Source organism: Aspergillus wentii (assembly GCF_001890725.1).
Source record: "Aspergillus wentii DTO 134E9 unplaced genomic scaffold ASPWEscaffold_3, whole genome shotgun sequence".
Lineage (NCBI taxonomy): Eukaryota > Fungi > Ascomycota > Eurotiomycetes > Eurotiales > Aspergillaceae > Aspergillus > Aspergillus wentii.
Window position 1 is genome coordinate 4,273,415 of NW_024467834.1, and position 27,847 is coordinate 4,301,261.

Sequence of the window (27,847 nt, forward strand, 5' to 3'; positions counted from 1 at the left end):
CGTGGTGCCAAACGCGACTCTCTTTGTCTCTTTGACAGAAACTTGCTGTCATATGCGGCCGAAGGTGGAGATCCAGAGGTGATACGCTTGCTCTTGAAGGAAGACGTTCCAATCAACTTTGCAGATCCGTTTGGCCGTACACCGTTGTTCTTCGCAGCCTGGCATGGAAATAAATCAGCAGTCGAGACTCTCCTTGCCCATGGCGCAACGAGCTCTCTTACCACAGCTCACCGAGATGCATCCTCAGCAACCCAGGTGGATGAAATTCGGGAGCTCATCGAGGCAAAGAAAGGCAGCACGGAGTCGACTTTTACGCCACCGTATCCACATAGCAAGGTGACATTCTGCAATAACTGTCAGTCTGATCTCCCCGATTTGGAGCGTTTCTATAACTGTTGGTTATGCCCCGGTGGATTCAATATGTGTCAGGAGTGCGAGGCAGCTGAGGTACACTGTTTGGATGCAACCCACCCGTTAAAGGACCAGGTGGTTCGGAATGGAAGTTTCATCCTCTGATAGCCAGTTTTAAATTAAGCAGAGTCGAGATCAGATGTTAATCAAAATAAACAAAAATCCAAGTGAATGTGTTGCGTGAGTTGTTTGGTCATGTTTCCTAAAACGGTTAGGCGCGCTGTGTTGACAGCCTCATTGTTTGCTCCCCACCTTCTCTCCTCCAGCATTCTCCCACCTTCACCTCTTTCCTCTCACAAGTGATCCTTCGAGTCTCCGCAAGCTCAGGACGTGTGTCGTCCATCAAAAATGGGAGACAGCGGCAGGAATCCAACGAGTCGCGGCAACGGGGCCACTCGTAGAAGGGGCCATGGTCGTGGGCGTGGTCGGAAGCCTGAAGCAGAAGCTCCTGGGCATGAAAATCCTGCTCTTGTTGGTGGTGACGCTCAAAAGTCTAACGGTGAAATTTCTAGACCGAAAAATAATGAAAGAAAAAAAGAAGGTGGGAGGCCTATGGCGACAGTTCGTGGAACCCAGCGACGAGGCCGTGGTACTGATATGAGGGGCAAGAGGTATGTATGCACGACTAAAATTATCAAGTCACCGCAAAAGAATTACGTCCAGTACTGACAGTAGCATTCTGTAGTTTGATACCGGGCAAGCCCCCCAAAAAAAGAGATTTCATCTCAGGGAAAGCGACAACACTCTCCACCGGGCAAATAGAAGAATTTCTGGAAAATGCAATTCATGGCGTCGCAACCTCCACAGAGTCAAAGCATTCCGTGATCAACAACCTGGCTACCGAACATGGCCTTCTCTTAATCCGTCAAATTGTTGAAACAGACTTCTCTCCATCCTACAGCGTTCTGAAACCGATGTTTGACCCTCACTGCATTATGTTCTTTTGTTTAGTCTCCAATGACAACATCATGTCTTCCCTTGTCCTGGAAAAAGCAGTTGGAACCGTATACAACGTCATTCATGGGCATGATGGGAGAAGGGGTGTTGCATTTTTCACGAACGTGACGAGTCATTTACTACGGATGAAAGATCAAGTTGAGAACAGCAACAATACTGGACAAGAGGAGGTCTTGAAATTTGAAGAGGCGCTCCGTCTTACAACCAAAACCCTTCTCGGAAATTTGACACTGAATCAGGCGGCCGGAATCATGCCTGAGTTTCGCGAAATTGTCAAGAAACTCTGCAGTTTTTACTCTCCGGAAGACATTGATCGTGGTAGTGCCAGTCGCAGCATCCGCTTGATACACGAGAATCTTCTAAAAATCAAAGACATTCTTTCGATGGGAGACAGCATATTAGTCTCCAAAGGAACTAATGTGCCTCAGCAAAAAACTATTCCCGAGCCTGTTGTCGACCTTCCCGGAGAACTATCTGAATTTGGACCACGTCACGACAATGATCATGCGTTGATCTCGGATATCAGGATCTTACCCACAATCAATGAGATCATATCTACCGAACGGGATGACTTCCTGCCAGTCCGAAATACTCTCAATTCCCCTTCACAACATCACCAGACTGGCATTCTTCGGCTTCTCGACTCTCAGTTTCGTTTGCTAAGAGAAGACACGTCTGGGGTAATTCGTGACGCTGTCCGTCTGATTCTGGAAAACTGGGCCACCCTTGTGCACAATCCGGACTGGCGGGTCAAGCGCAGAATCCTACGCGATGCAAGTCCAACTCCTGCTCGAATCTACCTCGGTGCTATGATCCAGCAAGTCAAGTCCAATTTGAACAAAAGTGTCGACATCGAGATAGAATTCGAGCAGCTCAGCAGACTAAAGAATCAGCCAGCAGCCAAAAGAAAGCAATGGTGGCGTGAATTCCGGGCATTAAAAGAAGGGGGGCCATTATTAGCTCTTATCGACGGCGAAGATGAGGAAAATCCGAACGTCATTTTCCTGCTCGTTTCAAAAAGGGAAATCAATCCATCATACCAAGAAGAGCGTGACGCATCTTTGACCGGTCGTCGTGTGCGCGATCTTGTCAGTGATGGACATAGAGCCATGATCACAGCTCGCCCAACAAGTCTAACATACGAAGTCGACATGTCCAATCTATTATCGCTGACAGGCCAGAGAGACCCGAGCAGGCCACTTATTCTTGTCGAATTTCCGGCAGTCCTCTACAAGTCCTTTGAAGGAGTTCTGCGATGTCTGCAAACATTACACAGGAACCCGACTTCTATCCCATTTACCACCTGGCTAGCCCCCTATGCACAGGCAAATCTCTCCAATCAGGTCCCAACAACTATCTACACCGATGGTAATATCATCGTCCCCTCACCTGCATACCTCCAGAATCGTGCTCTTGACCTTTCATGTATTCCGAAATCGAAAAACGATACCAATGACACCTTCCCGCCATTAGCAATATCTGTTTCAGACGACCCGCACAGTCTTTCCACACATCTCTCCGAAGTAACGACTCTAGACCACGGACAGGCCGTTGCGATGGTGTCTGCATTGAAACACGAAGTAGCACTTATTCAAGGTCCACCAGGAACTGGCAAATCGTTTGTGGGAATACAGCTTGCAAGGGTGTTGTTAAGCAACAGGGATCTATTGGGGCTGGGTCCAATTTTGTGCGTGTAAGTGTCCCCGTCCGAATTTTCCTGGCAGTGCCTTTATCATTTCATATCCATCGTGGCAGTGCTGAATAATTCGCTATAGCTGCTATACCAACCATGCTCTTGACCAATTTCTTCATGAGCTCCTCGATTCCGGCGTCAGCAATATTGCTCGAATCGGTTCTCCAAGCACGTCTGCCCGTTTAGAAGAGCTATCTCTCGATAACCATAAGAAAAAAATGCCCAAGCCACGGATTAGAGGCCTGGGTAAGATAATTGCCGAATGTCGGGCAAGGAGGGACTCGATAAGTGCGATGATCGAACAAATATGCAACCGGGTTCAAGGAAGTCCTATCGGAGTTGTGGCATGGTTTCTGAAGAAGAGGTTGCCGGTACAGGCAGACAAAATATTAGGTGGCGCAACGGAAGAAATGGAATACGATTTGCTAATGGACTGGTTCTCTGGCGATGCTCCTGGTGACTGGAACAGCAATGGGAACGACCGATCTATTGACCAACTTCTTAGTGTCGATGTCTGGACACTGACGAACCTCGAGCGCACTCGTTTATTTCAGTACTGGAACGACTCGGCTTTCAAAGAGCTTTCGCAAGAATTCAAAACTCTCCTGCAAGTACACTCGTCAGTCATGCAGCAACTGACTGCCTTACACCACGAATCGGATGCCGTACTTCTTGATCAGTTCCATATTATAGGGGTAACGACGGTTGGTCTAGCCAATAATTCTGACATGCTTCGTGGCCTTCGTGCCAAAGTCATGATCTGTGAAGAAGCCGGAGAGGTGCTAGAATCCCATGTTCTTATAGCGCTGCTCCCTTCCATTCAGCATGCTATATTCATCGGGGATCACCTCCAATTGCGTCCACGCATCTCCAATTTGAAGCTGTCAATGGAGTACGGGCGGTCTGGTCCAAAGTACAACCTTGACGAGTCGCTATTCGAACGGCTCGCCAACTCGAACTTTGGAGACATGTTGGCGAATAGTGGCGAAGGAGATGAACTGCCACGATGCCGTTTTCCCATTGCACAGCTAGACCATCAGCGACGAATGCATCCTTTGGTATCAACACTAGTTCGCGACACTCTCTATCCTCACCTCCGAGATCACCCCGATACAACAACATACCCTGCAATTGCTGGTATGAAACGCAGGTTATTCTGGCTTGATCACCGGAATACAGAGGACCCCAGTGATCCGGCTGAGCCGATGCAAAGCAAGACAAACATCTGGGAAGCGAGCATGGTGACGGCAACGGTGAGGCACCTGTGTCGACAGGGAAAATACAAGCCCGGTGAAATCGCCGTCTTGACACCATACGTCGGGCAACTCCAGTTACTGAGGGATATGCTGGGAGAGATCGTGGATCTCATCATCGGCGAAGAAGATTTGGAGGCTTTGGATGACTCGGAAAGAGATAATACGAGCGACAAGAAGGAGCGATGGCCAAGACAACGAGACCAACAATTCCCGGTGCAAAAGGGAAAGCTTTTAGACGAGCTAAGAATTGCAACAGTGGATAACTTCCAGGTAAGAGCCAAAGTGCACTTTAGTTCTTTACTGATCTTACTTAACCTTCAGGGCGAAGAAGCGACTGTTGTTATCATCTCCCTTGTACGAAGCAACAAGTATCAGAACTGCGGGTTCCTTAAGACTCCAAATCGGATCAACGTTCTTCTGAGGTAAGTAGCCATTTGGCTCTATAACTAGAGGGCGAGCTCCTCCCCATGATAAGTTTACTAACTTTTTACAACATGCAGTCGTGCCAGGCATGGTATGTATATAATCGGCGACGCCAACACCGCTTCCCCCGTTCCGATGTGGTCATCTGTCATACAAATCCTCGAAAAGGAAGCCAATATTGGCCGAAGGCTGGAGCTCCAATGCTCGCGCCACCCGAACAATAAAGTCTATGTCTCCTCCCCTGATGACTTTGCCATCCATGCTCCTGAGGGAGGCTGTGCGGAGAAGTGCGGGTTGAGATTGACCTGTGGACATAGCTGCTCGGTGAAATGCCATTCGACGACACTACATCGAGCGGTAAAATGCATGGATTTGTGTACTAGGATTCGAAACTGTGGCCATTTGTGTTCCAGGAAATGCCATGAGCCGTGTGGAGACTGTCCGGAGAAGATTCCCGATGTTGTCCTTCCATGCGGGCACAAGGCTGAGGTGGAATGCCAGCACTTGGTCAACCTCACAAATATCAAATGCGAGCAGCCAGTGACCCGGATAGTTTCTGGTTGTGGTCACAGCATCACCATGCGCTGTCATGAAAACATAGATCGCGTCAAGTGTTCGCAGCCATGCAATTCTCTTCTGCCCTGCGGTCACAACTGCCGAAAGCCGTGCTGGAAGTGTACGAATATCCAAAATGGCTCCGTTCGTATAAATCACGGCTCGTGCAACACATCCTGTGGACGATCATATACGACCTGCTCGCACATCTGCGACCAACCATGCCATCCTGACACTGTCTGTTCCCCATGCAAACGCCCTTGCGAGGTGCGGTGCAAACATAGCAGATGTCCCAAGAAATGCAACGAACCGTGTCCTCCTTGTGCAGAACTATGCGGATGGAGTTGTGACCATCGTGAAGATCATTGCCATATGCCATGTGCAGTCCCGTGCGATATCATTCCTTGCAGCCGCCGGTGCGATAAGAAACTTGATACTTGCAGACACCGATGCCCCAGTGTTTGTGGGGAATCCTGTCCCGATTCCAAGTTCTGCCAGATTTGCTGTGAGCCAGATATTCTTCAGCGAGATGTGGACTTGATTACGTTTGAGAAATACGGCGAAGTTGATCTTGACGCGGATCCATTGATGTTCCTCTCTTGTGGACATTTCTATACGGTCTCTTCTCTTGATGGCATCATGGAGCTTACTACACACTACATCACTGATCCCACCTCTGGAAATATTGTTCGGCCAAGGTTATCAAACCGGGTAATAACCTCCGGTACAACGATGAAAGGGTGCCCTGAATGCCGAATGCCAGTTAGGGATGTCGATCGCTACAATCGGATCGTCAAAAAAGCGTTGCTGGATGAGGCTACGAGAAGATTTGTCGCACAAGCAAATTCCAAGTGTGCGCATTTACTGGAGGATATTCAGCGATGCGAGGTCCAGATGCAGGAGGAGAGATCGCGATTTATCCTCGAATGGTCGAAAGCGCTTGGTGAGTCGCGAAACGCGGAACAAATCAGAGACTCCCTAGAGGCCTATAAAGCGAAGGGGGCCAACCTCCAAAAGCGTGTCGCCAAATACGTTAAAGCTGTATCAAAGACAGAGCAGCCGTTTGGGAGGGTGAACAGTATATTTGCTGCGGCAGTCGCACGACAACGAGACATCGCACCCAACGCCTTCGAGTTTGATGAGTCGGCCATCCAGACAGGGTTCGAACTTCGAGGTCATAGCCTCAGTCTTCGACTTAGCTGGGCCATTTCATGGGACCATGATGCGATATCCGGTAACGACACTGTGGACTCGCGTGTTCGCACAGCCCTGGTTGATGGAATTGCAAACAGAATAAATGGTCTTCTCACAAAATGCGTTTCCCTCGTTGAATGCAGCAAGAATGCTAGGTTTCCACAACAGGAATTGGAAGGACGGATCCATCACGCTTTATTCTCCATGCTGTTACTCACTAATCTCAAGGCCCGAGGCCAGGCTGTTGATGCCGCCTTGGAAATTTCAACGCGTCAAAGAGAGCTTCAGAATTTAAAGGAGTGTGAAGAGCTGTGTTCTCGACATTCGGGCACGTCGTTTTTGAAAGACGATATTGAGAAAGCCAAACGATTGGTGAACGGTGGGACATTTTACGATTTCGTCACGACTGAAGAAAAAAGAGAAGTCTATAGGGCCATGGCGCAGCAGTTCTCGGGCACTGGTCATTGGTATTATTGTCGAAACCATCATCCTGTAAGACATTTCAATACTTTCTTTGAATTTAGACAAGGACTGACCATGAATAGTTCACCGTGGGAGACTGCGGAATGCCAATGGAGCAAGCTCGATGCCCGCAATGCGGCGCGCCCGTAGGAGGGCAGAACCATACGAACGCCGAAGGAGTCACACGAGCAGCAGACATGGATGCCCAGTTTGGCCATTTTTAGTATCTATTTTCATTTTCGGGTAGACGAGAACATTGAACTCTCGAGTTTGTGCATGGCTATCCTGGCGATATTGACGATTTGACGGGCCATTAAATAGAAAGCATCGAGAAGTACAGACAATGAAATTCGGGGAATAAACACAACGGTTGAGCAAGCCGTCTATGATATAGCCCATGTAGCTCTAACTCAACTCACACTGACTCGTATATGCACGTCGTGATGCTCATTCTATTCTTAGAACGCCTCCAGTCACGATGATTGGCTGACGAGCAATGCGCATCCGTAAGGGCCGAATAAACAGCTTAAAAGTCGCGATTCCCGCAGGTTTTGCTCCATTCTTCTTAAATAATGTTGTCCATCTAGACTCACTCTCTGAAATAGCTTTCTGGCCATTGTGGAAGCACTCGCGATGAAATCAATAGTCTATACCATAGCCTTTCTTTCTGCCTCGGCCCAATGCTACAAGCTGACCTTCTACGACTCCGGTAATGGAAAATGCGACGGCAGGAGCATATCATCATGGGATGGAGGTCCTGAAAAGCACTGTAACATAGCGTATTCTGGTCCTGCGCAGGATGTGTTAATCGAGCGCACTGATTCCGGAGATGATGACAACAAGGTCCAATTCTTCGACAACGACAACTGCTTCAACAATGCTGTTATTGCTGAAGCGGAAGCGGGAGCTTCTGCTCACTGCGTGACGATTCATTCATCCAATATCCAAAATCCATCTTTCCGTATCGTCGATAAGAGTGACAATACTGCAAGCTTGAAAGGAGAGAAACAATTAGAAAGGGACGTTGACGAATGCGACGCCATCACTCTTTCTAATTCCATGCACAATTCCATGCGCGACGATGGTTCAATCCGTCATGGTGATATATGGGAGTTCAAGGGACAGGTGTACCGATACCACCAGCTAGCCAAGGGCGCCTGGACAAGTGTTCCAATTGAAGAGTGGGATGACAATATCCATATCGCGAATGATACTGAACTGGATTTCTCGGAGAATGGAGAGCTATGAGGCCGGTCCTGTTGGAAATGGACACGTAACACCAAGTCACATTCGAATCCGCTTTTAAAACGCAGATATACATTTTCAGTTTCAATTTCAATACCAGCAAAAGCAAGAGCAATAGTTATACTGACACTGTCTCGTAGATGGACCGTGTGGATATATTCCGGCTTCCCCCCGACAGTAGTCCGCTGGATGACACTGTTGATCTTCCAGGCCCCTTTTGGCTACCCCTATTCGGAGTCTAATTGGAAGGAGGACTGAGAATGATCGTCCAGGGATATTAGTTAGTCAATATATCATGCACCGAACACTTCTAGTTGGACCGGCAGATGTTAAGTAGATAGCTAGTTGTGTTGGTATATATTTCCCCACCACTAGTGCATTTAGCATCGGGGAAACGGAGACGTTGGCGGTAAACTGGATTCCAAATAGCGTGAAAATGACAGTATGATCTTGAAATGGCAAGATGAGGATATGAAAGCCGTCTGAGCACTTTCCCTCGTCTGGTGGTATTTTGCGACCGCAAGTTGATGCTATAGAGTTCGGATATCGCTCGGTCGGCAAAAGCCCGGGCGGAACTCGGGATGTCGATCTGATATGCCACTATGAAACTCACGAAGTCCATGTGGATGATCTGGCTTATCTGATTGATCGAGGAATGTTTAGAAGTGTCTTTCATATACTTTTGTTGTACGTAGTCAGTGGCCCATCCAGAAATGGCGATAACTAGTCAACGTGCCTCTCAAAGCAAAAGTCTGTTGATATTCACTTGGTCTATTATGTTTAATAGTCTATGTCTATCTATGTTCTATACATACATACATCATACAACTCCAAAATAAAAATCTATCACCAAAGGCTTTCAATTAATTCTTCCGCTCCAGAGGAACGAAATGCAAAACGCCAGGCTGGGAGCTCTTCTCGGAGACATACAGACACTTTCTGAATGTCACCATGAGGGAGTACAAGAAGCTCTCGCCCTTCTCCTCGTGGTAGTTGTTTCCGAGAAGAGGCTGGATAGCCTTGGTTGCTTCCTCGGCTTTGTAGAAGGGGATACGGCTGAAGAGGTGGTGGACGACGTGGTAGTCGATGATCTCGTGGAAGAAGTGACGGCCGATGAAGCCAGTGGTGCGGTCAATGGTGGCGAGGGCGCCCTTGGTGTAGGTCCATGCTTCGGGAGTGTAGTGGGGGACTTCGGGGTGAGTGTGTTGGAGGTAGGTGATGGCAACTGGGTCTGTTAGATAGGTTCGATAAATATGATAGAGGGAGAACATACTCAACCAGTGGTGAACCCAGAGGTAGGGGATTCCGTAGAGCAGGAAGACGTTCCACGCGCCAATGTGAGTGCCAGTGTAGTAAAGCACAGAGCCCATAATCAACAAACCCAAGTCAGACAACGCGATGAGGATGCGCTGCGAAGGAGTAAACATGGCACTGGGAGGGTAGAAGTGACTGGCAGTTCCAGATTTGGCGCCCTCGGGGAAGCTCTTGGAGCCAGCAGTGACGTTCAGCAGAAGATACAACTGCCATCCGGCCAATTGGTGGCCGATGAGCTTGAAGAACGACACAATGGGCGTCTCCTCGACGAGATGCTTCAGCTGCTCAACAGCCACGTTCTTCTTGCCTGCCAGGTCCTTGTCTGTCCATGGCACGAAGACCGTGTCCTTCTCCATGTGTCCGGTGTAGCGGTGGTGACGGGCGTGGGTGATCTTCCAGGAGAAGTAGGGAACCATCAGGAAGGAATGTCCAGCCCAGCCGACAAAGTCGTTGAAGGTTTGGTACTTGGAGAAAGCTCCATGGCCGCACTCGTGGGACAGAATCCAGATTCCTGTTCCAACACAGCCCTGGAAGAAGCCATACGTAGCCCAAGCAAGAATGCGCAGATGCAGAGATTCGAGCAGATGGATGTGGAGAGCTCCGTAGATGAGGGCAGCGCAGTAGAAGATATCACGGGCAAGATAGAGGAGCGAGGTAACGACGGAGGACTCGAAGCAGTGTTTGGGGATGGCGTCTTTGAGGGTTTTCAGACTGGGGATTTCGCCTGTGGTTTGAGTCTGGGTCTAGATAGTCAATGTTAGATTGGTCAATTGTTCATAGAGTGTGATATATACCTCTGCCTTGACAGCCATCTTGTCAGCCATGTTGTCTCTCCAAAACAGGATCTGGAGAAGCAAAAACAAGGAGGAACGGATTCTGGGGGTTGGAGAGAGAAGAAAAAAATAAGCCAAAGAAAAAGACAAAAAAAGGAAATCTAGAATCTGCTGACTGTCCAATTATTGGCCAATCCCCCTTTTTTCTAGAAAAACGTTTTGGAACTGTCAATTTTATAGCCGAAACTCTAAAACGGTCCAATCAGAGAGCGTCTTTTGTGCCGCAGGATCCACCGGTCTCACATGGAGTTGAGCTATTTTGGCCCAACAAATGGAGAAATTCGATATCTGGTGAGAGAATATATGTCGATAGAGAGTGTATAAGTAAGTGGTTTAGTATATACTGATAGAGTGGCATGTAGCACAGTATTAGAAGGATAAGAATAGCTGTTGGCCTAATGCAAGGGCCGTCTCGGAATTGAGTTCCAATTTGCAAATTTGAAATTTTCACTTTTGCCGTCTTTCGCCTCAACGGTTTTTAGCTCCACCAACACTTTTAGGCCGACTGAAATAGCATGTGCATCTGGTATTTTTGCATGCAAATATTCATGCCTCGGCGTCATGGCCATGTGAAAATACTCCAAAATTCCCTGTGATGTAGCGTAGCTATAAATGCAGAAAACAAGTTATAAAATACTTTTCAGGCAAGCTTGTGAGGTTCAAACTTGGATCTGAATGACTGAATCATACACCATCGTCTCTGAGTATAGCTAGCAGTAAAGAAGGTAGAGTTGGTATATACATGTACTCCTTATTTATTAATCGAAGGTTATACGTGATATCAGGTCCATCCACTCCTTGCCCAATTCAGTACCTCACCACCCTATCAAGTAGAGTGTTCTGCATATCAGTATATTATATAAAGATACTATAATCTTGTTGCTTTCCCTCCAGGAGCAGACAAGATGCAGTATACCCAGGATATCAAGATGGAAACCCTTCTTACAGGGATATGACACCAGCCCAAGTGAATTCACGCCTGACAGTACAGATTGTTATTGCCCTTCTCTATAATTCATCTATTGCTGTCTACTGTCCCTTCCTGCATCCGCTGCGATCATTTCCAGGCCCAAAGCTGGCAGTAGTGGCCTTTTTGTACGAATTTTACTTCAACCGCGATGGAATCTTCATGTGGGAGGTCGAGAAATTACACAAGATATACGGTGAGACAGAGTATAATATGAAAACTCGTCGCTGATTCAAAGGCCCCATGTCCGGATCACTCTCGATAAACTACACATCAAAGACTACGCCAGCGGGGGACGCATCCGCTACGAAGATGCCCGTTTTGTCCAGATGATCACGGCTCCCATGTCAACACTGGCCACGGTAGACCATGTCCATCACGGCAGACATAGTCACTCGTCGTCCGTATGGCCATAGCTGCAACTACCTTGACGAGAGTGGCTTCAATAAAAAGTGGAAAGATGCAGTGTTGGGCACCGTGGCCAGTCGTCTTCTCTTTCGACAGTTTCCCTTGCTCAATGTGCTGACAGCCCTTCCGCTGTCGTTGCTGGTGAAGCTGAACCCAGGCATTGCAGATATGAAACAGCTGTTCCGCCAGCTCTCGATCCAGAAAGTCAACACGGATACAAGCAGGAAAAACGATTCCAAACCCATTTTTGACGGCGTGAATAACCCCGATATACCCCCAGACCAGCGAACCTCAGACCATCTTCTGCACGAAGGCCGTAAGATGCTCATAGCCGGCACAGAGATGACAGCAAATGCTCTCACCACCAGCCTGTGCTATCTTGTGTTGCCAGAGTACCAGGCTGCTCTATCCAATCTATGAAATGAATTGTGGAGTGCATTGTGCGGGTTGCGGTGAGCGATTGCAAGGGTGAATATCCTCGTCTTGGTGAGGGCTATAGGCTATCTATGGTAACATGCATCCTTACTTCACCCTTCTCACTGAATAGAGTTATCCCCTACTGGTCTATGGGAGGGATACAAGGTAGTACATCATACAACTATATTCTCATAGAAACCTGCGATTTACAATACAAAACATTGTATGATTAAAATTATCATCCCAATGGGTATATAAGCCCATCAAGCTTTCTCATCCTCCCCCCGATTAACCAACCTCTCTCCCTCCTCGCTACTCGCCAATCTAGCAAACCGAATACCCCGGATAGCTTCCCCTTTCCACATGAGCAACATGACGAACAGGAAGCTAAACACGGCAAAGAACGCCATCATCCCGTAGGCCCAGCCCACATCGACGGCTTCAACCCACGGGTCGATGTAGAAGCTAATCGTCAGTCCGTACACGATGCGATATGCGCCGATCACGATACCTGCTTCTGCGGGGTGGTGCGTGAAGCATTCGACGACGTAGTTCACCGCCACGGGGACGCTGGCGAGGGATCCGATTGTGACGATGAAGACTGCTAATGCGAGGACCATGTAGTGCAGGTGATATTGTAGCGTGGCACCGAAGATGCCCAGGCCGATGGGGTTGAGAATCAAACTGGGGATCCAAAGGACGTGCAGTCGATACTCTGGCTTCCAGACTCCGTCGTTGAAGCGTCGGGCGAACGCGAGTGGGAGTCGATCATTCCAGTAGTGCCCGGCGATCTGGACGATGACAATACCGATCCAGTGGCAGAAGGTGAACGCGGCGTTTTGTTTCAGGGAGAAGCCATACCCGCCTACTGCAGGGGACTTTTGCAGCCAGACTGGCACGAGTGCGTTCATGGCGACGTAGAAGCCGAAGGATATCAGCGTGAAGATGCCCATGATGATGGTGACGGGACAAATTCCGATGAGGACAGGTGCAGCGGCGATTTTCATCTGTCTCGTTAGCATCTGCCATTTAATATAGCAATAAGACTCACTGTCTCCTTGAAAGTCGTTGGCTGAACCACACGCTGGCCAAAAAAGAAAGTCACCAACCGGTTGCCAGTCCACGATGCTGGAAGAATCGGATTCTTCTCTGGATTCTCTCGATCGAATCCAGTCTCTTCCAGGAACAGAAAGATCAGAATAGCCGTAGCACCAAGCAAGCCAACCGACCACCAGAATTCCACCGGAAAGAATGCATTTGCAGAGATGAAAGCCGAGAAAGTCGGCCCAGCAATAGTTCCAAAAAGAAACGCCATGTGCAGCACCGTAAAAGCACGACCTCGCTGATGTAGGAAGAAAAGGTCGGTGATCATTCGAGGCCCGACCACCGTAGGAACAGCACCGAAGAAGCCAGCGAAGAGACGAGACATGATAAAGGCAATGTACTCATTCGAATGGGTCATCACGGCACCCCAGATCTGACAGACCATGGCGAAAAGGATACACCAGAAGATGACAGAGCTGCGACCGAGGCAGTGGGCGATTGGGGCGAAGAAAAAGGGCCCAAAGGCCATGCCAGCCAAAGCGGCCGAGTTCTAAACGGTCAGTAGCTGATATAGGTTGGGAAGAGAAGACATACAGCATAAGACTCTTGGGTTTTGGTTTTGCCATAGATCTTGGCCTGCTGGACGAGATTGAGTTGCCCAGAAAGAGGCGCAATGGCACCCGAAAAGGAAGCCAGACAGAGAATCGACAGAATGACATACTTCCTGCGGTCGGACCAGTTCTGGAAGCGTCAGATTGAAGCCAGCGAGAGGGAGAAAGTGGGTATACCAGAGGGTCTTGGGGGTCGTCACTTGGGCGCGGAATGAGCACCAACGCCCGATCGCGATCCGCAGTATGGGGCACTGCATCTGGACATTCTTTCTTGCTTTGCATGCTATTCAGTGATTGTGAGACATCAGGATACAGCAGTGAATCGGTTCATCTGCAGATGAAAACTCCTTTCTTCGCTGGAGATCTGCAATATCTGATGGGGACGCGTCAGCTGGAATTGGCCAATCAGGTTGTGGTGGTCATGTGATTTACTGTATTTGGAATTAGGGCAAGAAGATAGGGTTGTGAAGAGCAGCAGTAAATATTAAGAAATAAGCATCTATCTATAACAGTAAAGGTATTTAACAAACAGGAGAACTAGTGGTACACTTTTCAAACAGGTCAACGAGAAAAAACAAAGGAATCAAAACAGGCAATCTAAGCGTTCTTGAAGTTCAAGGAGATCTGGCCAAAGTAGTCCTTGGCGTTGTTGGTGAAGAGGTCGACGATGCCGTTCTTGACTGCAGTGGTGGTTGCGTGGTCGTAGGGGATACCAGCGCCAGGGACGCCGAGGGTCTTCTTGTAGTAGCCCAGCTCCTCGGTGCAGCCACTGCCCTTGGTGCCCAGCTTCTTGAGGCCGTCGTTGCAGAGAGTGTCGAGAGTGGCTTTGGCAACCTTGGCGCTCTTCAGGGCAGCACGGGTCTGGGGGTTCATGGAGAGAGCGACCTCAAGGAGAACCTCCTTGTTCTTGTCGAGCCACGAGTTCTTCTTGTGGAAGGCGTTGCCGAACTTGTGCTGGATGGCGTTGCCGCCCTTCTCCCAGCCCTTCTTCATCAGCTTGCCGACCAGGTCGTCGCAGACCGTGTCGACAATGTCTCGGAAGGGAGCAGCCTCCTCGAAGATGTTGGGGATGTTCTTGCCGCAGGTCTGGGGCTCGGGAGTCTCGAAGGTGGAGGGAAGAGTGCGGGCGTGGAGGCCGTTTTCCTCGTCAAAGGCGTGGCGGCACTCGAGAGCAGCGTCCTGGTCCATGGAGCCATCTTCATCGTAGGCGTTCTTGGCCTTGAGGCACTTGATGAAGGCCGAGTCGGTGTAGGCATCGTCAATGTGGTATTCACCGACGAGTTCCAAGACGGTCTCGTTGGTGTCTTGCGCAGGAGCGGCAACAGTCTGGCCGACCAGAGCGAGGGCTGCAGTGAGCAGGACAAGAGGGGATTTGGCGAACATGGTGAATGAGATGGATGGATTCAAAGAATCAAAAGATGATAGAGAGAATGAGGTTTCTGTAGAGAGGATTGATTGTTTTGATAATTGGAAGGCTGGATGATTGCTGGATGATTCAAACAACAGTCGACGAGGAGGGCATTCTTATATCCATCTCGACACAGCACTTCGATATCGACTTTGATATTTCCGTATACACTGCCAAGATACAATCCATCCTGCACGGCAGATTCTGCTGGTTTCGAGGCTGTGAATGAATCCTTTGGCCCCATCATTTGATGTCTGTTGGAAGTGTTGCAAGTCGATTTCAGCAAGTATACAGAGTGCAGTATGCGTGTCGATCTCATGCTGTTCTCTGTCTAGAACCAACTCTGCAGCTGGTTGCACAGCACAGAGAAGACAACGCAGGTCCACCTTGCCGCCCCAAGGTAATGAATATCGTGCCTATCAGCGCCAATCCCTCCCATTCGGTTTTGCTTAAGCGATGCTGCGGACCCGCGATCCTCCAGACAAACTCTGGCGAAGCTTGGCTAGCGTCTGCATCCCGCGTTTCGGAATGGAAGAGTGGGGCGTGTGCACTTTCTGATATTATGACTGGCTGTGGAAGTGGGGCTACCTTCTGCAGTGGGCCAGGAACAATAAGCTAGCATCTCTTAGCTTCTTCATTCAGGGACACGATCAGCGGCCAGGAATAGAAGTTCTCACTCTGGTTGCGAACTGTTGGACAGCCTCTAAACTGTTGGCTGTGTCTATCCAATGACAGTGCATTCCCGTCACAATCTAGCCCTATCTTTGGATTTGAAATAACAATCGTCAATGCTCCATGGGGCGGTTCATCAGTGCGTTCCTGTCGCAGAGTATGTACAGCCTACCAACACCAGGATAGCTATACCGAAGGATTCAGGTACGGCTTCAAGTTCGTCTTCAGCACACCAGGAAGATGCTCTCCCAGAACTTCGCCCCAATTGTAATCCTTCCAATCAAACACCGGCTGAAGATGCATCCTGCTCGTATCTAGATGGATGATCAATCCGGGCTAACTACGAGGCAGGATTTGAAGCCAAAGGCAAGATGAGAGGATTCATGACACTTGGGGTCTAGAAATCCTTCGGATGGGTGGTTATGGTGGAGGCTGTGGAATAGGAGGTTGAGTTAATGGTCAGTTTGAGATTGTACGGCTGTTGCCATGGTTGATGTTTATCCAAGTCTACTGGTAGCATAGAGAGTATTGCTAAGGTATAGACAGCTATACAGTAGGCTGTCAATCAGTTGTTTCCATGTCAAAAGATGTATGGTTATACTAGTTGTGCTATGTTCATCATAACCATCTTATCTCTCATATCTCATCTTATATTCCCGGTGCCACGAATGGAATAGAATTCTGATATGCTATCAACAATAAGATTGTTCTATTCAGTCTTATTCCAATTAGAATAGATGTATGGTTCTGACTGTTCTGATCCTTAGCTACAATGTAATAAGAAGCTTGGCAATGTGTGGAGCAGATATACATACATGAGGCATCAGAACATTCCATAGTAAATCTGGACTTGAAGCTGCTGCTACACAAGTCATGATATATTTATTCATAATTCAATTTGCATATGTCGGTCAAGAAGAGTTTTATAATTCTTATTCTTAAATGGAGGCAACCAGTTGTATTTATTAAAGTATGGCATGCAATCGTTCATTCTGCGGTAGATGTTGAATATATATATCTGCATACCACCAGCATTTCGGTCCATGACCGGAACATATTCTATTTTTTTGTGTATATACAACTTATTTGTTATATACTACTCAGGTACTTTTATTGTAGAATTTGAATAGGATAAATAATATACTATTCTTGTTATACCTACTGTCATCTCACTACACCTTTGGAAACTTCTTCTGTATACAACCCTTTTAAAAATCCATTTGCTAGTACAATCACTCTTAGTATACACTCTATTTGTGGATACTGCAGGGGGTTCATCAAAATAGCACTGGTAGTTTTAAAGGGGTGGTCGCAATAGTTACACCTATTCTACTACGCTCAATCTATCATACTCTGCATGTTGGGACTTACATCAGTTATAACTGCAGAATTTATATTGACATTTGATACTTGCGATAACCAATTACTTCTAGTAGATGATTTCATCAACTACTCAGATCCCTCGACCTCAAACTCGACCGGAGCAACATTATCCAAAGCAATAGGCAGACCACTGGGCTCATCCATTCCCGCCGAATCAGGAGACTTCATGACATCCTCCTTCCTCCCATACTGCCACCACCAGATTTCCTCTCCCTCATTAACACCAAATCGGTATCGATGGCCAGGCTCAACCCGACATCGCTCTCCCTGGGCGATGCCAAGCTTGAAACTGTCAGTAAATGTGACTGGTATCTCCGGCTCGAGAGTCACAAAGGCCTTGTCATCACGGCCACCAGATGCCTGGCTGAACGCCGTGCGCTTGGGGCCTTTGGTGGTTTCCAACCGAATGGCAGTGTTGGTTGTTAGGTTCAGACAGGTAAAGTTCTTACGGCGCTGGGCTAAGGCGAGATTGAATATTTCGGGCCATGTGAAGATTGTGATCGGCTGGGTTGCATGGGAGGTTGCTGTGATGGAGAGGGATGGGGGCGGTTGTGAGCCCGGAGTAAAGCGCGGAGGATGGATGGAGAGTTGGACGGAAATAGATGGAGCAGACATTGGGGCGGTTCGCACAGCGGCAGGGAATATGGAATAGGAGAAAAAGCAGCCAGGCTGAATAGCAGAATAGTGAAGAGAGACGAAGGATGCAGTGTTCTTTAGTGGTTTTTGTCGAGCGAATGACATCACGGCAAGGGGCGGTGTTGGGCGGTCATAGCGAGGAGATACCAAGGCGGTTTCTGCACAAGCAGAGGATAAAGCACAATGCAGACAGACAAGCATGGCCAAGCTACTGGAGAGTGCGGGCGCCGATCACTCTGCAGTGGATCCACAATTGATATTCCTGGGGCGAAGCCTGCAGGATTCCACGACTGGGGCCAATTCTGAGACGAGCAATCTAGATACAGAGGCTGTGAAGCGAGATGTTTGAAGATGGTATGCAGGAAAAGGTATAAAAAGGCAATGAACAGCTCAGAATCATCAATTATTATCATCATCCTCATCATCACCACCACCATCATAATCTCAAGTCTTCTATATCATGTTGACCAACACTTTCCTCTCCCTCCTCCTCACAGGAGCTGCTGTGGCTTCTCCAACCTTCTCAATCTCGAAGCGGGCCAATCCCACCATCAAGGGCTACAATGACCAGCACAAAAAGCAGATCGAAGATGGCTTCGCGGATGCCATCAACCTGGCCACCTACCCCCAGACCATCCCAGCAGCCCGCGTCGACCCCATCCTGAAGAAATACTTTCACGAGAAGGACAAAAACACAGTCATTGGTTAGTGAGCGCATCCGACTGTTAGAACCACATTGCTAACTGCCACAGACGTTTTCAAGAAAATCACCGGCGATCTCACCAAAGGCAAAGACGGCAGCGCAACGCTGGGTGACCTCCACGTTGTGATCGACTACCCGGACCCAGACGACAACAACGTGCTGGCTTGCGATGGAGACACCATGGCTGAGCTGCGTGGAATCGATGAAAAACACCCCAAGTTGATTATTTGCGAGGGCGCTGGATTTGGCCACGGCGGTGTCAGCAAGGGCTACCACGGCGTCAAGGCAATCGACTGCGGCTATCTGGACGAGGAAGTATCATGGAAGATGGAGACAATGGGCTCCATTCTCATCCACGAATACACCCACTTCACCAACCTGGTGGTGCCGCCCCTGAAGGATGAAACCGACGACATCAAGGGTGGTTACGGGCCTCACGGTGCACGCCACCTGAACAAGGACAAGGCCACCAACAACGCCGACAACTACAGTTGGTTTGCTGCCGAGCTGTTCTGGTCGGAAGTCTGCGGCAAGTCCTTCAAGGATCCCACCGAGAAGAGCTCCGAGGACCCCCACTGCGGTGGCCAGGTTTGCCAGGCCACCAAGGGCAAGCCCAAGAGAAAGAAGAACTAGATTGAGAGTTGGAAGGAGATGGTAATAGGTATTCGGTTCTGTGTTAGATAATTTAGTATTGTATTATAGATAATAGATTGATTGATTGCATTTCAATTACTCCTGATATCCATCTGATTAAACTGATAATTCGACAAGAAATACAACGAATCAACATTGGTCTGTGGAGCCTGTCAAACGCTAAAACACGGGATGGCCCAGGATCCTGATCCTGATCTCCACCTGCCCGCCACTGATTGGCCAGTCTGCCGTTGGAGCCATGGCATGGGCAGAATTTGTTGGATCTTGTTTGATTGGACTTTTGCTTAATCTCACTTTCTTCTCTTCATCATCTGAAGATGCAAGTGTCCCAGTCGCAGTTACGACGGCGCATCCTGCTGGTTGCGCTCGCACTGGCGGCCATCACCATCTGGTCCCTCTGCCAGTCTCCATCGAAACAGAATGAAAGCAGCACATCTGCCAATGCCAACTTCTGGAAACAATTCCAGCCGCTGTTGACAGCTTACGCACCCAACTGCGATCCACCGACTAAATTCGGGGATGCACCGTATCAAGGATTCGATCCGTTCAGCACAAAGCAGCCACCGAGCATGCTGCAGATGCCTCCGCAAGATGTAGCACAGATGAAGAGTGCGCATGGTCAATTTGTCGACGCCATCTCATCAAACCCTCCAGCTCTGCCGTATAAACAAGGAACGCGGGGAATAGTCTCTACCGCAGGAGGGTCATATCTGCCTGTTCTGGTCATCTCACTGCGGATGCTGCGCAAAACAGGCTCAACACTCCCTATGGAAGTCTTTCTTGCCGATTGGACCGAGTATGAAGGATACATCTGCAATGTTGTTCTCCCATCGCTCAATGCAAAGTGTGTCGTGCTCTCAGAGATCCTGGATGGAGTCCCTGGCAGCAAAAGCAACATTGAGAAATACCAATACAAACCATTCGCCATGCTGTTCTCTTCCTTTGAGGAGATCCTCTTTCTAGACGCAGATGCATTCCCCCTTAAACAGCCAGAGCTGGTATTCTCCAGTGAGCCATTCAAGTCAAATGGCCTGATTACCTTCCCTGATTTCTGGGGCACGACTGTGTCTCCTCTATACTATGAAATCTCATCGCAGCAGCAGCCAGCACCCAACCTGCGACAGGCTTCGGAATCAGGAGAGATATTCATCTCTAGAAAAAGCCATCTCAAGACTCTTCTGCTATGCACATATTACAACTTTTACGGCCCATCCTATTACTACTCTCTCCTTTCCCAAGGCGCCGCAGGTGAAGGCGACAAAGAAACCTTCATCGCAGCAGCAACTGTCATGAACGAACCATTCTACCAAGTCAGCGAGCCCATCCATGCTCTGGGACGCCATGCGAAAGATGGCTTTGCAGGATCGACCATGGTCCAATCCAGTCCTATCGACGACTATGCTTTGACGAAAAAGGGAGTACGGCGAGTCAAAGGCGATACTGCACCTGCGCCCAGTCCATTCTTCATCCATGCAAACTATCCCAAGTTTAATCCGGCGACGATATTTGTTAAAAACGGGCCTGCGGTAAGAGAGGATGGGAGCTATACGCGTGCTTGGACGGCGCCGGAAGACGTGGTGGCGATGTTTGATTCGGATGTTGAGAAGCTGTTTTGGACGGAGATTAATTGGACGGCGTGTGCGTTGGAAGAGAAGATTATAAGTTGGAAGGGCGAATCTGGAATTTGCGACCGGGTGGAAGAATACTGGAAGACGATGTTTGGATGATTATGAATATTTGAATAAATTGAATATATTGTTTATACGTTGTGTAATGGGAAGAGTCAACTGACTCGGCCCTTTGGATGGAATATAACCGCACCAATTTCTCACAACACTTGCCTCTATCAATAATGCACAGTATTGAAAATGAACGAAACAATCGAAGCATTTATTGAACCACACGACAATCGGAGAAAGTGTCCTATGACGAGAAAGCGACGATACCGTCCACTACATTGACATTCTCAGCAATGCAATCCATATTGTTGAATTATCATCAACTCCGTACAAAAGAAGAACAATTTCTTGCCCTGAGCCAGTTGCTTCAATAAATTCCTGTGATGATGGATATCTCATTTGCACATTCACTGCATTGTCCATGACTATAATGGACATTAGACAGTTCTACAGACCGCTATTCCAGATAAGGATAAGCAGACGGTGAGATTAAATGATAGCACAGTGGACTGCATGGCCAGACTCTGGTTTAGTTCCTTAGATGTCTGGCTTGATGGATCGTGAGTTCTCCAACTGATGAGAGAATATATCTGACGGTGCAGTGACATGTAACAACCTCACATTTCCGGTGGATATACGCCTACTGGCTGTTTCTACCGCTACGATCCAGATGGAAGTCTGCATACAATTGAAGAAGGAATTGGCTGGCTCTGAATACTCCATCCCTTCTAATTCCATCAATGACGGATCAATAAAAACCACCAAGTCCACACCTGGCAGTGAGGTATCCAAATCCAGACCCAGCCCATTATCCATAAATCCTCCCACTGAATCTCCTTCCCAGCCCGTAAACGAGGGCAATGAAGCCGATTCAGGAATCTCCGACCCTGAAAAGACCGGGTCGTGGGGACTGGAGACACGGCCTGCAGAGGACGTGTCGATCGGGTTGGATGGAGACGAAGTGGATTTGGATAACTTGCGCCATCGATTGCGACAGGTTAGGGGAGGAAGACCAGGCATGGCCCAGTTCGGTGACTTTATCAGACAGCATCTGGTCTTCTGCTGCGGTCCATTCGCGCGGATAACATATCATGCTTATGAGATGGCTGTACAGTCCCATTTGATGCTCAAGTAGGCTATCTTTATTACCTACCATGTTGCGATTACAAAAAAGTGCCTCTCTCCCAATTCCATTATCTAAATACATACATTCAGGTTTTGTCAGGGCAATTATACTGACACAACGGCAATCATGATTGCTCAAGTATTGCTATGATGTAGATATGAGGCTACAGATAATCATACGGAGTTCTTGATGGTCCAGACACATATAGTGTTGACATAGTCTACAGTGGTTTATACACGAAAAAGAACTGCGATAAGCACAAAGCGTATTTGTCTATTGGTGACATGCATTTAAAGCTCTGTATCTACTTTATAAAACGATTAAATTTAAATGTCCTGTGCAATACTCCTGTTCGAACATGACAGATATATCCATTTGATTGGTCAGGTTCTTGGGCTTCGACTCCACAGTTCGAACCGACCAAGTGGTAGCCAATAGAAACCCTTGAATTCTTGAAAATGGATCTTTATTGACAGAAATGGCATCGCCGTCGGGGACTTTGACTATCGTTGATGTCCTGCATGCAGTGGGAAAGTATATCTATGAGCAGGGCCTACAGTAGTACATTAAGTCACAGTTACCTGTATCCAGGATATGTCATGTAAGTGCAGTGCCATGTCTGTTATGCATCTACGGAGTATGGAGTCTCTTAAATCAAACGCCCCATAATTCACCAACTGCGATGCATAACTTCTTCGTCTAGGCAAAGACACATGGGCCATCCAATAACCCGACGACCCCCCGAATGTAAAACGGGACGGGCCGATGGTCAGATTTATGGATTGCATGCATTGTGACTTCTGTTGAACATAAGAGTGGAATAGAGTTTATTGATAGACTTCTGGGCTAATGCTGGACTCTAGAATGGAGAATAGACTGGTCATGAACTGTTTCATTGATAAACACTTAGGTCTTCTATATCATGATTGAAACTTGGCAGACATTTTTATATGGCTACAGAATATCTTGAGTTATGCATGGCATAATCATTAGTCACCATGACATACTTGTGCACGACGCGTCATTGTCCAATCACGTCCTCCAATCAGTTGTCGCCATCCACGCCGATCGTGCGGCTGATAATCAGGGTCTGCCAGCTTCAGCTTCATCTGTCCTCGTGTCCTCGTCTAATCGTCTTCATCCTCTTCGTTCCCTCTGGGCGCACAGCGGTCTTTCCCACCAAAGTCATTCTTTTGCTGTTCCCGAGTCTTCCAGTCGCCATGGCCAACGGTCGCTCCTCGCAGGATGATCGCAAGCTCGAGAGTGGCACAGCTGCCACCAAGGGCAGGGGTGGTCTGCACCCGGCATTCTACATCGCGTGAGTCCATCTTCTTCGCATACGAGCAGCGGCTAATAAGACAGTCTGTGGATCGGATTGAGTTCGAGCGTCATCATCTTCAACAAGTGGATTCTGTCGACCGCCAAGTTCAGTAAGTCTTCGTGAATCGTGGATAGCATCGTGACCCAGCTAACTCTTCTCTCTTCCAGACTATCGTTAGTTCGAATCCTCCTCCTCTCCTCCGGCGATACTAACTCGACCAGCTTTGTTCCTGACAACATGGCATATGACATTCTCCACGGTCATGACCCAGATCCTGGCCCACTTCACCACGAAGCTCGATTCGCGACACAGAGTCCCCATGACTCCGCAGACATACATGTGCGTGGAATAGCAGGATGGAAGAGATGTGATGCTGATGCATAACAGGAAGGCGATCATGCCCATTGGTGTCATGTTCAGTTTGAGTCTGATCTGCGGTAATCTGGCATACCTCTATCTCAGTGTGTCTTTTATCCAGATGCTCAAGGTGAGTCCAGCCGGTTACGCGCATGAACATCACTAATTGATTATCAGGCCACCACCGCCGTCGCGACTCTTCTTTCCACCTGGATGTTTGGAATCGCACAGGTCAACCTCAAGACCCTTGCCAACGTGATTCTGATTGTTATTGGCGTCATGATTGCCTCGTTTGGCGAGATCAAGTTCGACATGGTTGGCTTCCTCTGTATGTCTCGCCATTTCTTGACTTGACGCGCGATACTAACGGTCCCAGTCCAAATCGGTGGTGTCGTTTTCGAGGCTATTCGTCTGGTCATGGTCCAGGCTCTCCTCAGCTCGGCCGAATTCAAGATGGACCCTCTGGTCTCGCTTTACTACTTCGCCCCGGCCTGTGCGGTCGGCAACTTTGCCGTCATGTTCTTCACTGAACTCCCTCGCATGACCATGAGTGAAATCTACTCCCTCGGTATCTCGACTCTGATTGTCAACGCTGCTATCGCGTTCTTCCTGAACGTGTCATCTGTGCTTCTGGTAAGATTTCCATGCGAATACTCGCCACATTGATACTGACCTTTCAGATTGGCAAAACATCCGCTGTCGTCCTGACGATGGCTGGTGTCCTCAAGGATGTCCTCCTCGTCTTCGCCTCCATGGCCATCTTCCACGACCCCGTCACCGCCCAGCAATTTTTCGGTTACTCCATCTCCCTCGCTGGATTGACCTATTACAAGCTTGGTGCGGAGAAGATGAATGCTCTCGCCACGGACATTCGTTTGCAGGTCGGCGAATACCGCCGCACCCAACCCGCAAAGGCCAGGCTCATTCTTACTGGCGCTGTCATGAGTATCTTCATCCTTGGATGGTACAACGCTCCTATTTCAGGTCTTGACTACCCGAATGTCTCTACTGCTCACTAGGTGATTTGAATGCGCTATAAATAAGCGATGGTGGAAGGCCATGGTGTGCGAGAAGAGTTGCCACAGCTGGCCTGGGCTGGGATCTTAGGATAGATAGAAGAATTGGAAGTTTCTGTATGTTGATTGAATTTATTGTCCTTCCCAGACTGAAGCATTGATGGAGTGGCAATATGGCTTCAATTGTTTTGTGATGTCGTAATATTTGTGACTCATTTTCATAACTTCGCAGCGGTCGACAGACAAGGGAACACGTAAGCCTTGCGAGACTGCGCCGCATTTTGTACGACAGATAAATTTGCATCGCACTTGTTGGTTCCTTTTCCTCTTTCAAATATTGTAAGTCTATCCAACCGTTCATCTGCTGGACAATGGCCAACCCAGCATGCGGCCGTTCAGTGTCATTGCCGCCCGAACTGTGGCATTTCATTGCGGACAACCTTGAATTCTCATCGATCAAGAACATGGCAGAAGTATCGAAAGACTTGAACACTTTTTTCACACCCTCTCTCTATCGCAATGTCAATCTAAGTGTCCATCACTATGAGCCCATCATCGAAGATGATTATATCGTCCAGCGATGGCCCTCCAACATCCGATATGTCTTCGCCCAACAGAGCTTCTTCATGCGACAGATATTCAACAAACCAGAGTATGCCTCTATGGTCCGCTCGTTTACCTGGACAATGGGACTTCATCGGTTATGCAACCTTCCCGAATGGGCAAAGGAGGATGATTCTCCCATCCAGGAACTGGAAAATATCTACGCCCTTTTTGCTCTCATGGACCAAGTTACATTCGTCGACATCGGTGGAGGGCCTATTCATCCATATCTGTCTGACTCTTCGCATCTTACTTCGCTTTTTCCAAATGCCACGCACATCTCCCTCAGTGGACAGATGCATTATGCACTGGCATCCGCTATTCTCCACGGCCAAGACAAAGCACCGTTGACTTCTTTGCGGATCGGCTGTCTACTAGAAAGAGGCCGTGTGCGTTCCGGAGAGAATTATATTTACAGAAAGAGTGGCAGGGAGATGGAGGAGGACTGGCCGGAAGATTCGAATCCTATCCAGATATACGCTGGCTGTATGAGACGTGTTTTCAATCTATCGCTTCAGTCTCGATGTCGGGATCTTTCTGACCTGACACTCTGCTATTTGGATCTCGACATGCTGCGTCACAGAAACAATATTCCTCCCGGCTGGAACTACTTGCCTGATGAAACTCATGAAGAATGGACATCGTTCCTCAAGGTTGTGCAGCCACAGCACTTGACGATAGAATACTTTGTCCTCTGCATGGAAAGGTTGTCAGAGCTGCAGGGAAGAACATGCAGGTTACCACGACCTGGAAATCGGGTGTTCGACCATATCCTTTTGCCGGTCTTGCACGAAGCATGGCCAGGTCTTCGCACCCTCGATATTCACGGTGTTTGGCCTGGCAGATGGACCTTTTGGGATCGACCTGAACCGCCGCATCCGTGTGCGAATTTCAACCATTTGACCTCTGTAAACGTGCGAGTGGATACTAGATCACCTCAATACTGGGACAGACTACGCAGGTCTTACAAAAGCTCTCGGGATTTACGCGTGTGAAGTCTATACATCGTCTGCTAGCGATATGTAATTCACATATATTGATAAACTCATATCTCACTTTAACCTCCCCTCGACAACACCGACTGGCACTCCCGGCGTTCTCCAAATCTTGACTAAGTGCAATCCTGAAATATCCAGCAAACGAGCCCAGTCCTTCTCCGTACGTTCCAGACCACCAAAGGTCATCATTGTCTGATCCATCCACGCCGAGAACATCGTGCTGCCTACTTCGGGGACAATATATTCAGTGATCAGTACTCGAGACTTTTCTCGATCCATAGATGCAGCCAGATTCTGCAGGATTTGCTGACACTCCTCATCTGGCCAGTCGTGGAGACAGCGTCGAATATAGTAGACCAGGGCTCCTGATGTCGTTAGCAGGGATATTTCGAGCCGGAATGCGACATACCCTTGACTGGCTGCGGAGTAAAAAAGTCATGAGCCATAGGTTCTATCCCATGAGACTTGATTTCCCCCCCATTATCCTTGATGACATGTGCCTGATCTTGAAGAATCCACCTCCCTTTGAGGCCCGGAGCACTCTCTTTCATCTGCCGAGTGGCATGGCCTCGACCTCCTCCAACATCGACGAGAGTGACCGTATCATCACTTGCCAGATCGCCCAGTTCTTCTGCAAAAGGGTACAGACCGACAGTGACCAAGGACGAATCCGACGCCATCATGGCATCGTTGCACAGGCTGAGTCGGTCGGGGTATTCAGCGACATGCTCAAACATGGTCTTTCCCTCGCAGTTGTGCACGAGTGTGTATGGGTTACTACGCAGACCAATCTCATTTTTCCAGTTTTTCTGGCGCAGATACTCGTGGTTTCTGAGCTTTGGGGCGGCGAATTCGTCGATCCTATGATGTATTAGTCGAGATGATTTGACAGAGAGTGGATGGCATACATGAATTTGAAGACGGCCATCATTTGAGGCGCGAGATAGATTTCCGAAAAGGGCGTATGGGCATACTGCTCCTCCCCTGTTTCTTTGAATGGTCCGTGGGGAGCAGCAGCACGCATATGACGGACTGTTTAGTTAGCATTGCTACACCTGTCAGTTCATGGTGATATACCAATCAACTCCTTGTCCACTCCAGTCTTTGCAGAAATCTCCGCGGCAGAGATACTCTTTCCGCCGGTGGGAATGGCATGGAAAACACCCGCTTCCAGAAGGGCTCGAATGGATCCGATATTTGATATCTCAATTAATCAGTACAGGCTACATTGGAAGTGTACAATTACTCACATTCTCAAACTGTGCAAAGAGCATATCAGCCGGACCGCGGATGGTCTGAAGGAGACGAATTGCCTTGAGCATCAAGTCATACCTGCCTTCATCGGACAAATCCTTCTGGTATTCATTGGCGGAAGCGACCAGTTGATCCAAGTCATGTTGGATTGCTCCATTTGAAATGCTTCCCATTTTGACGTTGTACAAACCAATAGTGTGTAGTGCGATGGATGGGAATTCTGGAAATGGACGGAATTTAGAGCGTC

General features: G+C 48.4%; 13 protein-coding genes across 13 annotated transcripts; 8 read left to right on the forward strand and 5 right to left on the reverse strand.

Annotated features, from left to right (window-relative positions):
* Window positions 1-668: 668 nt before the first annotated feature.
* ASPWEDRAFT_39685 (uncharacterized protein) lies at window positions 669-7,351 on the forward strand. The gene is made up of 6 exons (XM_040835157.1): window positions 669-1,022; window positions 1,097-3,061; window positions 3,144-4,587; window positions 4,639-4,739; window positions 4,818-6,981; window positions 7,035-7,351. The coding sequence occupies exons 1-6, from the start codon at window positions 760-762 to the stop codon at window positions 7,173-7,175; spliced, it is 6,078 nt and encodes a 2,025-aa protein (XP_040691660.1). The 5' UTR covers window positions 669-759; the 3' UTR covers window positions 7,176-7,351.
* A 181-nt stretch (window positions 7,352-7,532) lies between these two features.
* On the forward strand, window positions 7,533-8,605 carry ASPWEDRAFT_39687 (uncharacterized protein). Its single transcript, XM_040835158.1, has one exon. It carries the CDS (start codon window positions 7,585-7,587, stop codon window positions 8,197-8,199), a length of 615 nt encoding a protein of 204 aa, XP_040691661.1. The 5' UTR covers window positions 7,533-7,584; the 3' UTR covers window positions 8,200-8,605.
* A 307-nt stretch (window positions 8,606-8,912) lies between these two features.
* ASPWEDRAFT_154003 (oleate delta-12 desaturase) lies at window positions 8,913-10,480 on the reverse strand. The gene is made up of 3 exons (XM_040829654.1): window positions 10,305-10,480; window positions 9,470-10,253; window positions 8,913-9,421 (listed from the first exon to the last, which is right to left on the reverse strand). The coding sequence occupies exons 1-3, from the start codon at window positions 10,332-10,334 to the stop codon at window positions 9,060-9,062; spliced, it is 1,176 nt and encodes a 391-aa protein (XP_040691662.1). The 5' UTR covers window positions 10,335-10,480; the 3' UTR covers window positions 8,913-9,059.
* A 1,199-nt stretch (window positions 10,481-11,679) lies between these two features.
* On the forward strand, window positions 11,680-12,138 carry ASPWEDRAFT_27303 (uncharacterized protein; the record flags this gene model as incomplete). Its single annotated transcript, XM_040832980.1, has 1 exon — window positions 11,680-12,138. The coding sequence occupies one exon, from the start codon at window positions 11,680-11,682 to the stop codon at window positions 12,136-12,138; it is 459 nt and encodes a 152-aa protein (XP_040691663.1).
* A 168-nt stretch (window positions 12,139-12,306) lies between these two features.
* On the reverse strand, window positions 12,307-14,118 carry ASPWEDRAFT_182771 (uncharacterized protein). Its single transcript, XM_040831945.1, has 4 exons — window positions 13,968-14,118; window positions 13,774-13,920; window positions 13,187-13,729; window positions 12,307-13,142 (listed from the first exon to the last, which is right to left on the reverse strand). The coding sequence occupies exons 1-4, from the start codon at window positions 14,070-14,072 to the stop codon at window positions 12,399-12,401; spliced, it is 1,539 nt and encodes a 512-aa protein (XP_040691664.1). The 5' UTR covers window positions 14,073-14,118; the 3' UTR covers window positions 12,307-12,398.
* Window positions 14,119-14,387: 269 nt separating this feature from the next.
* Window positions 14,388-15,362, reverse strand: ASPWEDRAFT_182772 (uncharacterized protein; the record flags this gene model as incomplete). The annotated part of the gene is made up of 1 exon (XM_040831946.1): window positions 14,388-15,362. The coding sequence occupies exon 1, from the start codon at window positions 15,171-15,173 to the stop codon at window positions 14,388-14,390; it is 786 nt and encodes a 261-aa protein (XP_040691665.1). The 5' UTR covers window positions 15,174-15,362.
* A 1,892-nt stretch (window positions 15,363-17,254) lies between these two features.
* Window positions 17,255-17,881, reverse strand: ASPWEDRAFT_182773 (uncharacterized protein). Its single transcript, XM_040831947.1, has one exon. The coding sequence runs from the start codon at window positions 17,866-17,868 to the stop codon at window positions 17,320-17,322; it is 549 nt and encodes a 182-aa protein (XP_040691666.1). The 5' UTR covers window positions 17,869-17,881; the 3' UTR covers window positions 17,255-17,319.
* Window positions 17,882-18,349: 468 nt separating this feature from the next.
* Window positions 18,350-19,225, forward strand: ASPWEDRAFT_171444 (uncharacterized protein; the record flags this gene model as incomplete). Its single annotated transcript, XM_040830790.1, has 2 exons — window positions 18,350-18,593; window positions 18,642-19,225. The coding sequence occupies 2 exons, from the start codon at window positions 18,350-18,352 to the stop codon at window positions 19,223-19,225; spliced, it is 828 nt and encodes a 275-aa protein (XP_040691667.1).
* A 338-nt stretch (window positions 19,226-19,563) lies between these two features.
* ASPWEDRAFT_39691 (alpha-mannosyltransferase) lies at window positions 19,564-20,973 on the forward strand (the record flags this gene model as incomplete). Its single annotated transcript, XM_040835159.1, has 1 exon — window positions 19,564-20,973. One exon carries the CDS (start codon window positions 19,564-19,566, stop codon window positions 20,971-20,973), a length of 1,410 nt encoding a protein of 469 aa, XP_040691668.1.
* Window positions 20,974-21,466: 493 nt separating this feature from the next.
* On the forward strand, window positions 21,467-22,264 carry ASPWEDRAFT_739290 (uncharacterized protein; the record flags this gene model as incomplete). The annotated part of the gene is made up of 2 exons (XM_040839404.1): window positions 21,467-21,485; window positions 21,528-22,264. 2 exons carry the CDS (start codon window positions 21,467-21,469, stop codon window positions 22,058-22,060), a joined length of 552 nt encoding a protein of 183 aa, XP_040691669.1. The 3' UTR covers window positions 22,061-22,264.
* An 821-nt stretch (window positions 22,265-23,085) lies between these two features.
* Window positions 23,086-25,065, forward strand: ASPWEDRAFT_39694 (uncharacterized protein). Its single transcript, XM_040835160.1, has 8 exons — window positions 23,086-23,369; window positions 23,414-23,481; window positions 23,540-23,545; window positions 23,594-23,711; window positions 23,760-23,859; window positions 23,907-24,057; window positions 24,106-24,362; window positions 24,410-25,065. The coding sequence occupies exons 1-8, from the start codon at window positions 23,272-23,274 to the stop codon at window positions 24,746-24,748; spliced, it is 1,137 nt and encodes a 378-aa protein (XP_040691670.1). The 5' UTR covers window positions 23,086-23,271; the 3' UTR covers window positions 24,749-25,065.
* ASPWEDRAFT_473288 (uncharacterized protein) lies at window positions 25,007-26,485 on the forward strand. The gene is made up of 2 exons (XM_040836945.1): window positions 25,007-25,084; window positions 25,145-26,485. Exon 2 carries the CDS (start codon window positions 25,210-25,212, stop codon window positions 26,341-26,343), a length of 1,134 nt encoding a protein of 377 aa, XP_040691671.1. The 5' UTR covers window positions 25,007-25,084; window positions 25,145-25,209; the 3' UTR covers window positions 26,344-26,485.
* On the reverse strand, window positions 26,401-27,773 carry ASPWEDRAFT_50947 (O-methyltransferase; the record flags this gene model as incomplete). Its single annotated transcript, XM_040837520.1, has 5 exons — window positions 26,401-26,711; window positions 26,756-27,207; window positions 27,255-27,378; window positions 27,424-27,550; window positions 27,597-27,773. 5 exons carry the CDS (start codon window positions 27,771-27,773, stop codon window positions 26,401-26,403), a joined length of 1,191 nt encoding a protein of 396 aa, XP_040691672.1.
* Between the last annotated feature and the right edge of the window lie 74 nt (window positions 27,774-27,847).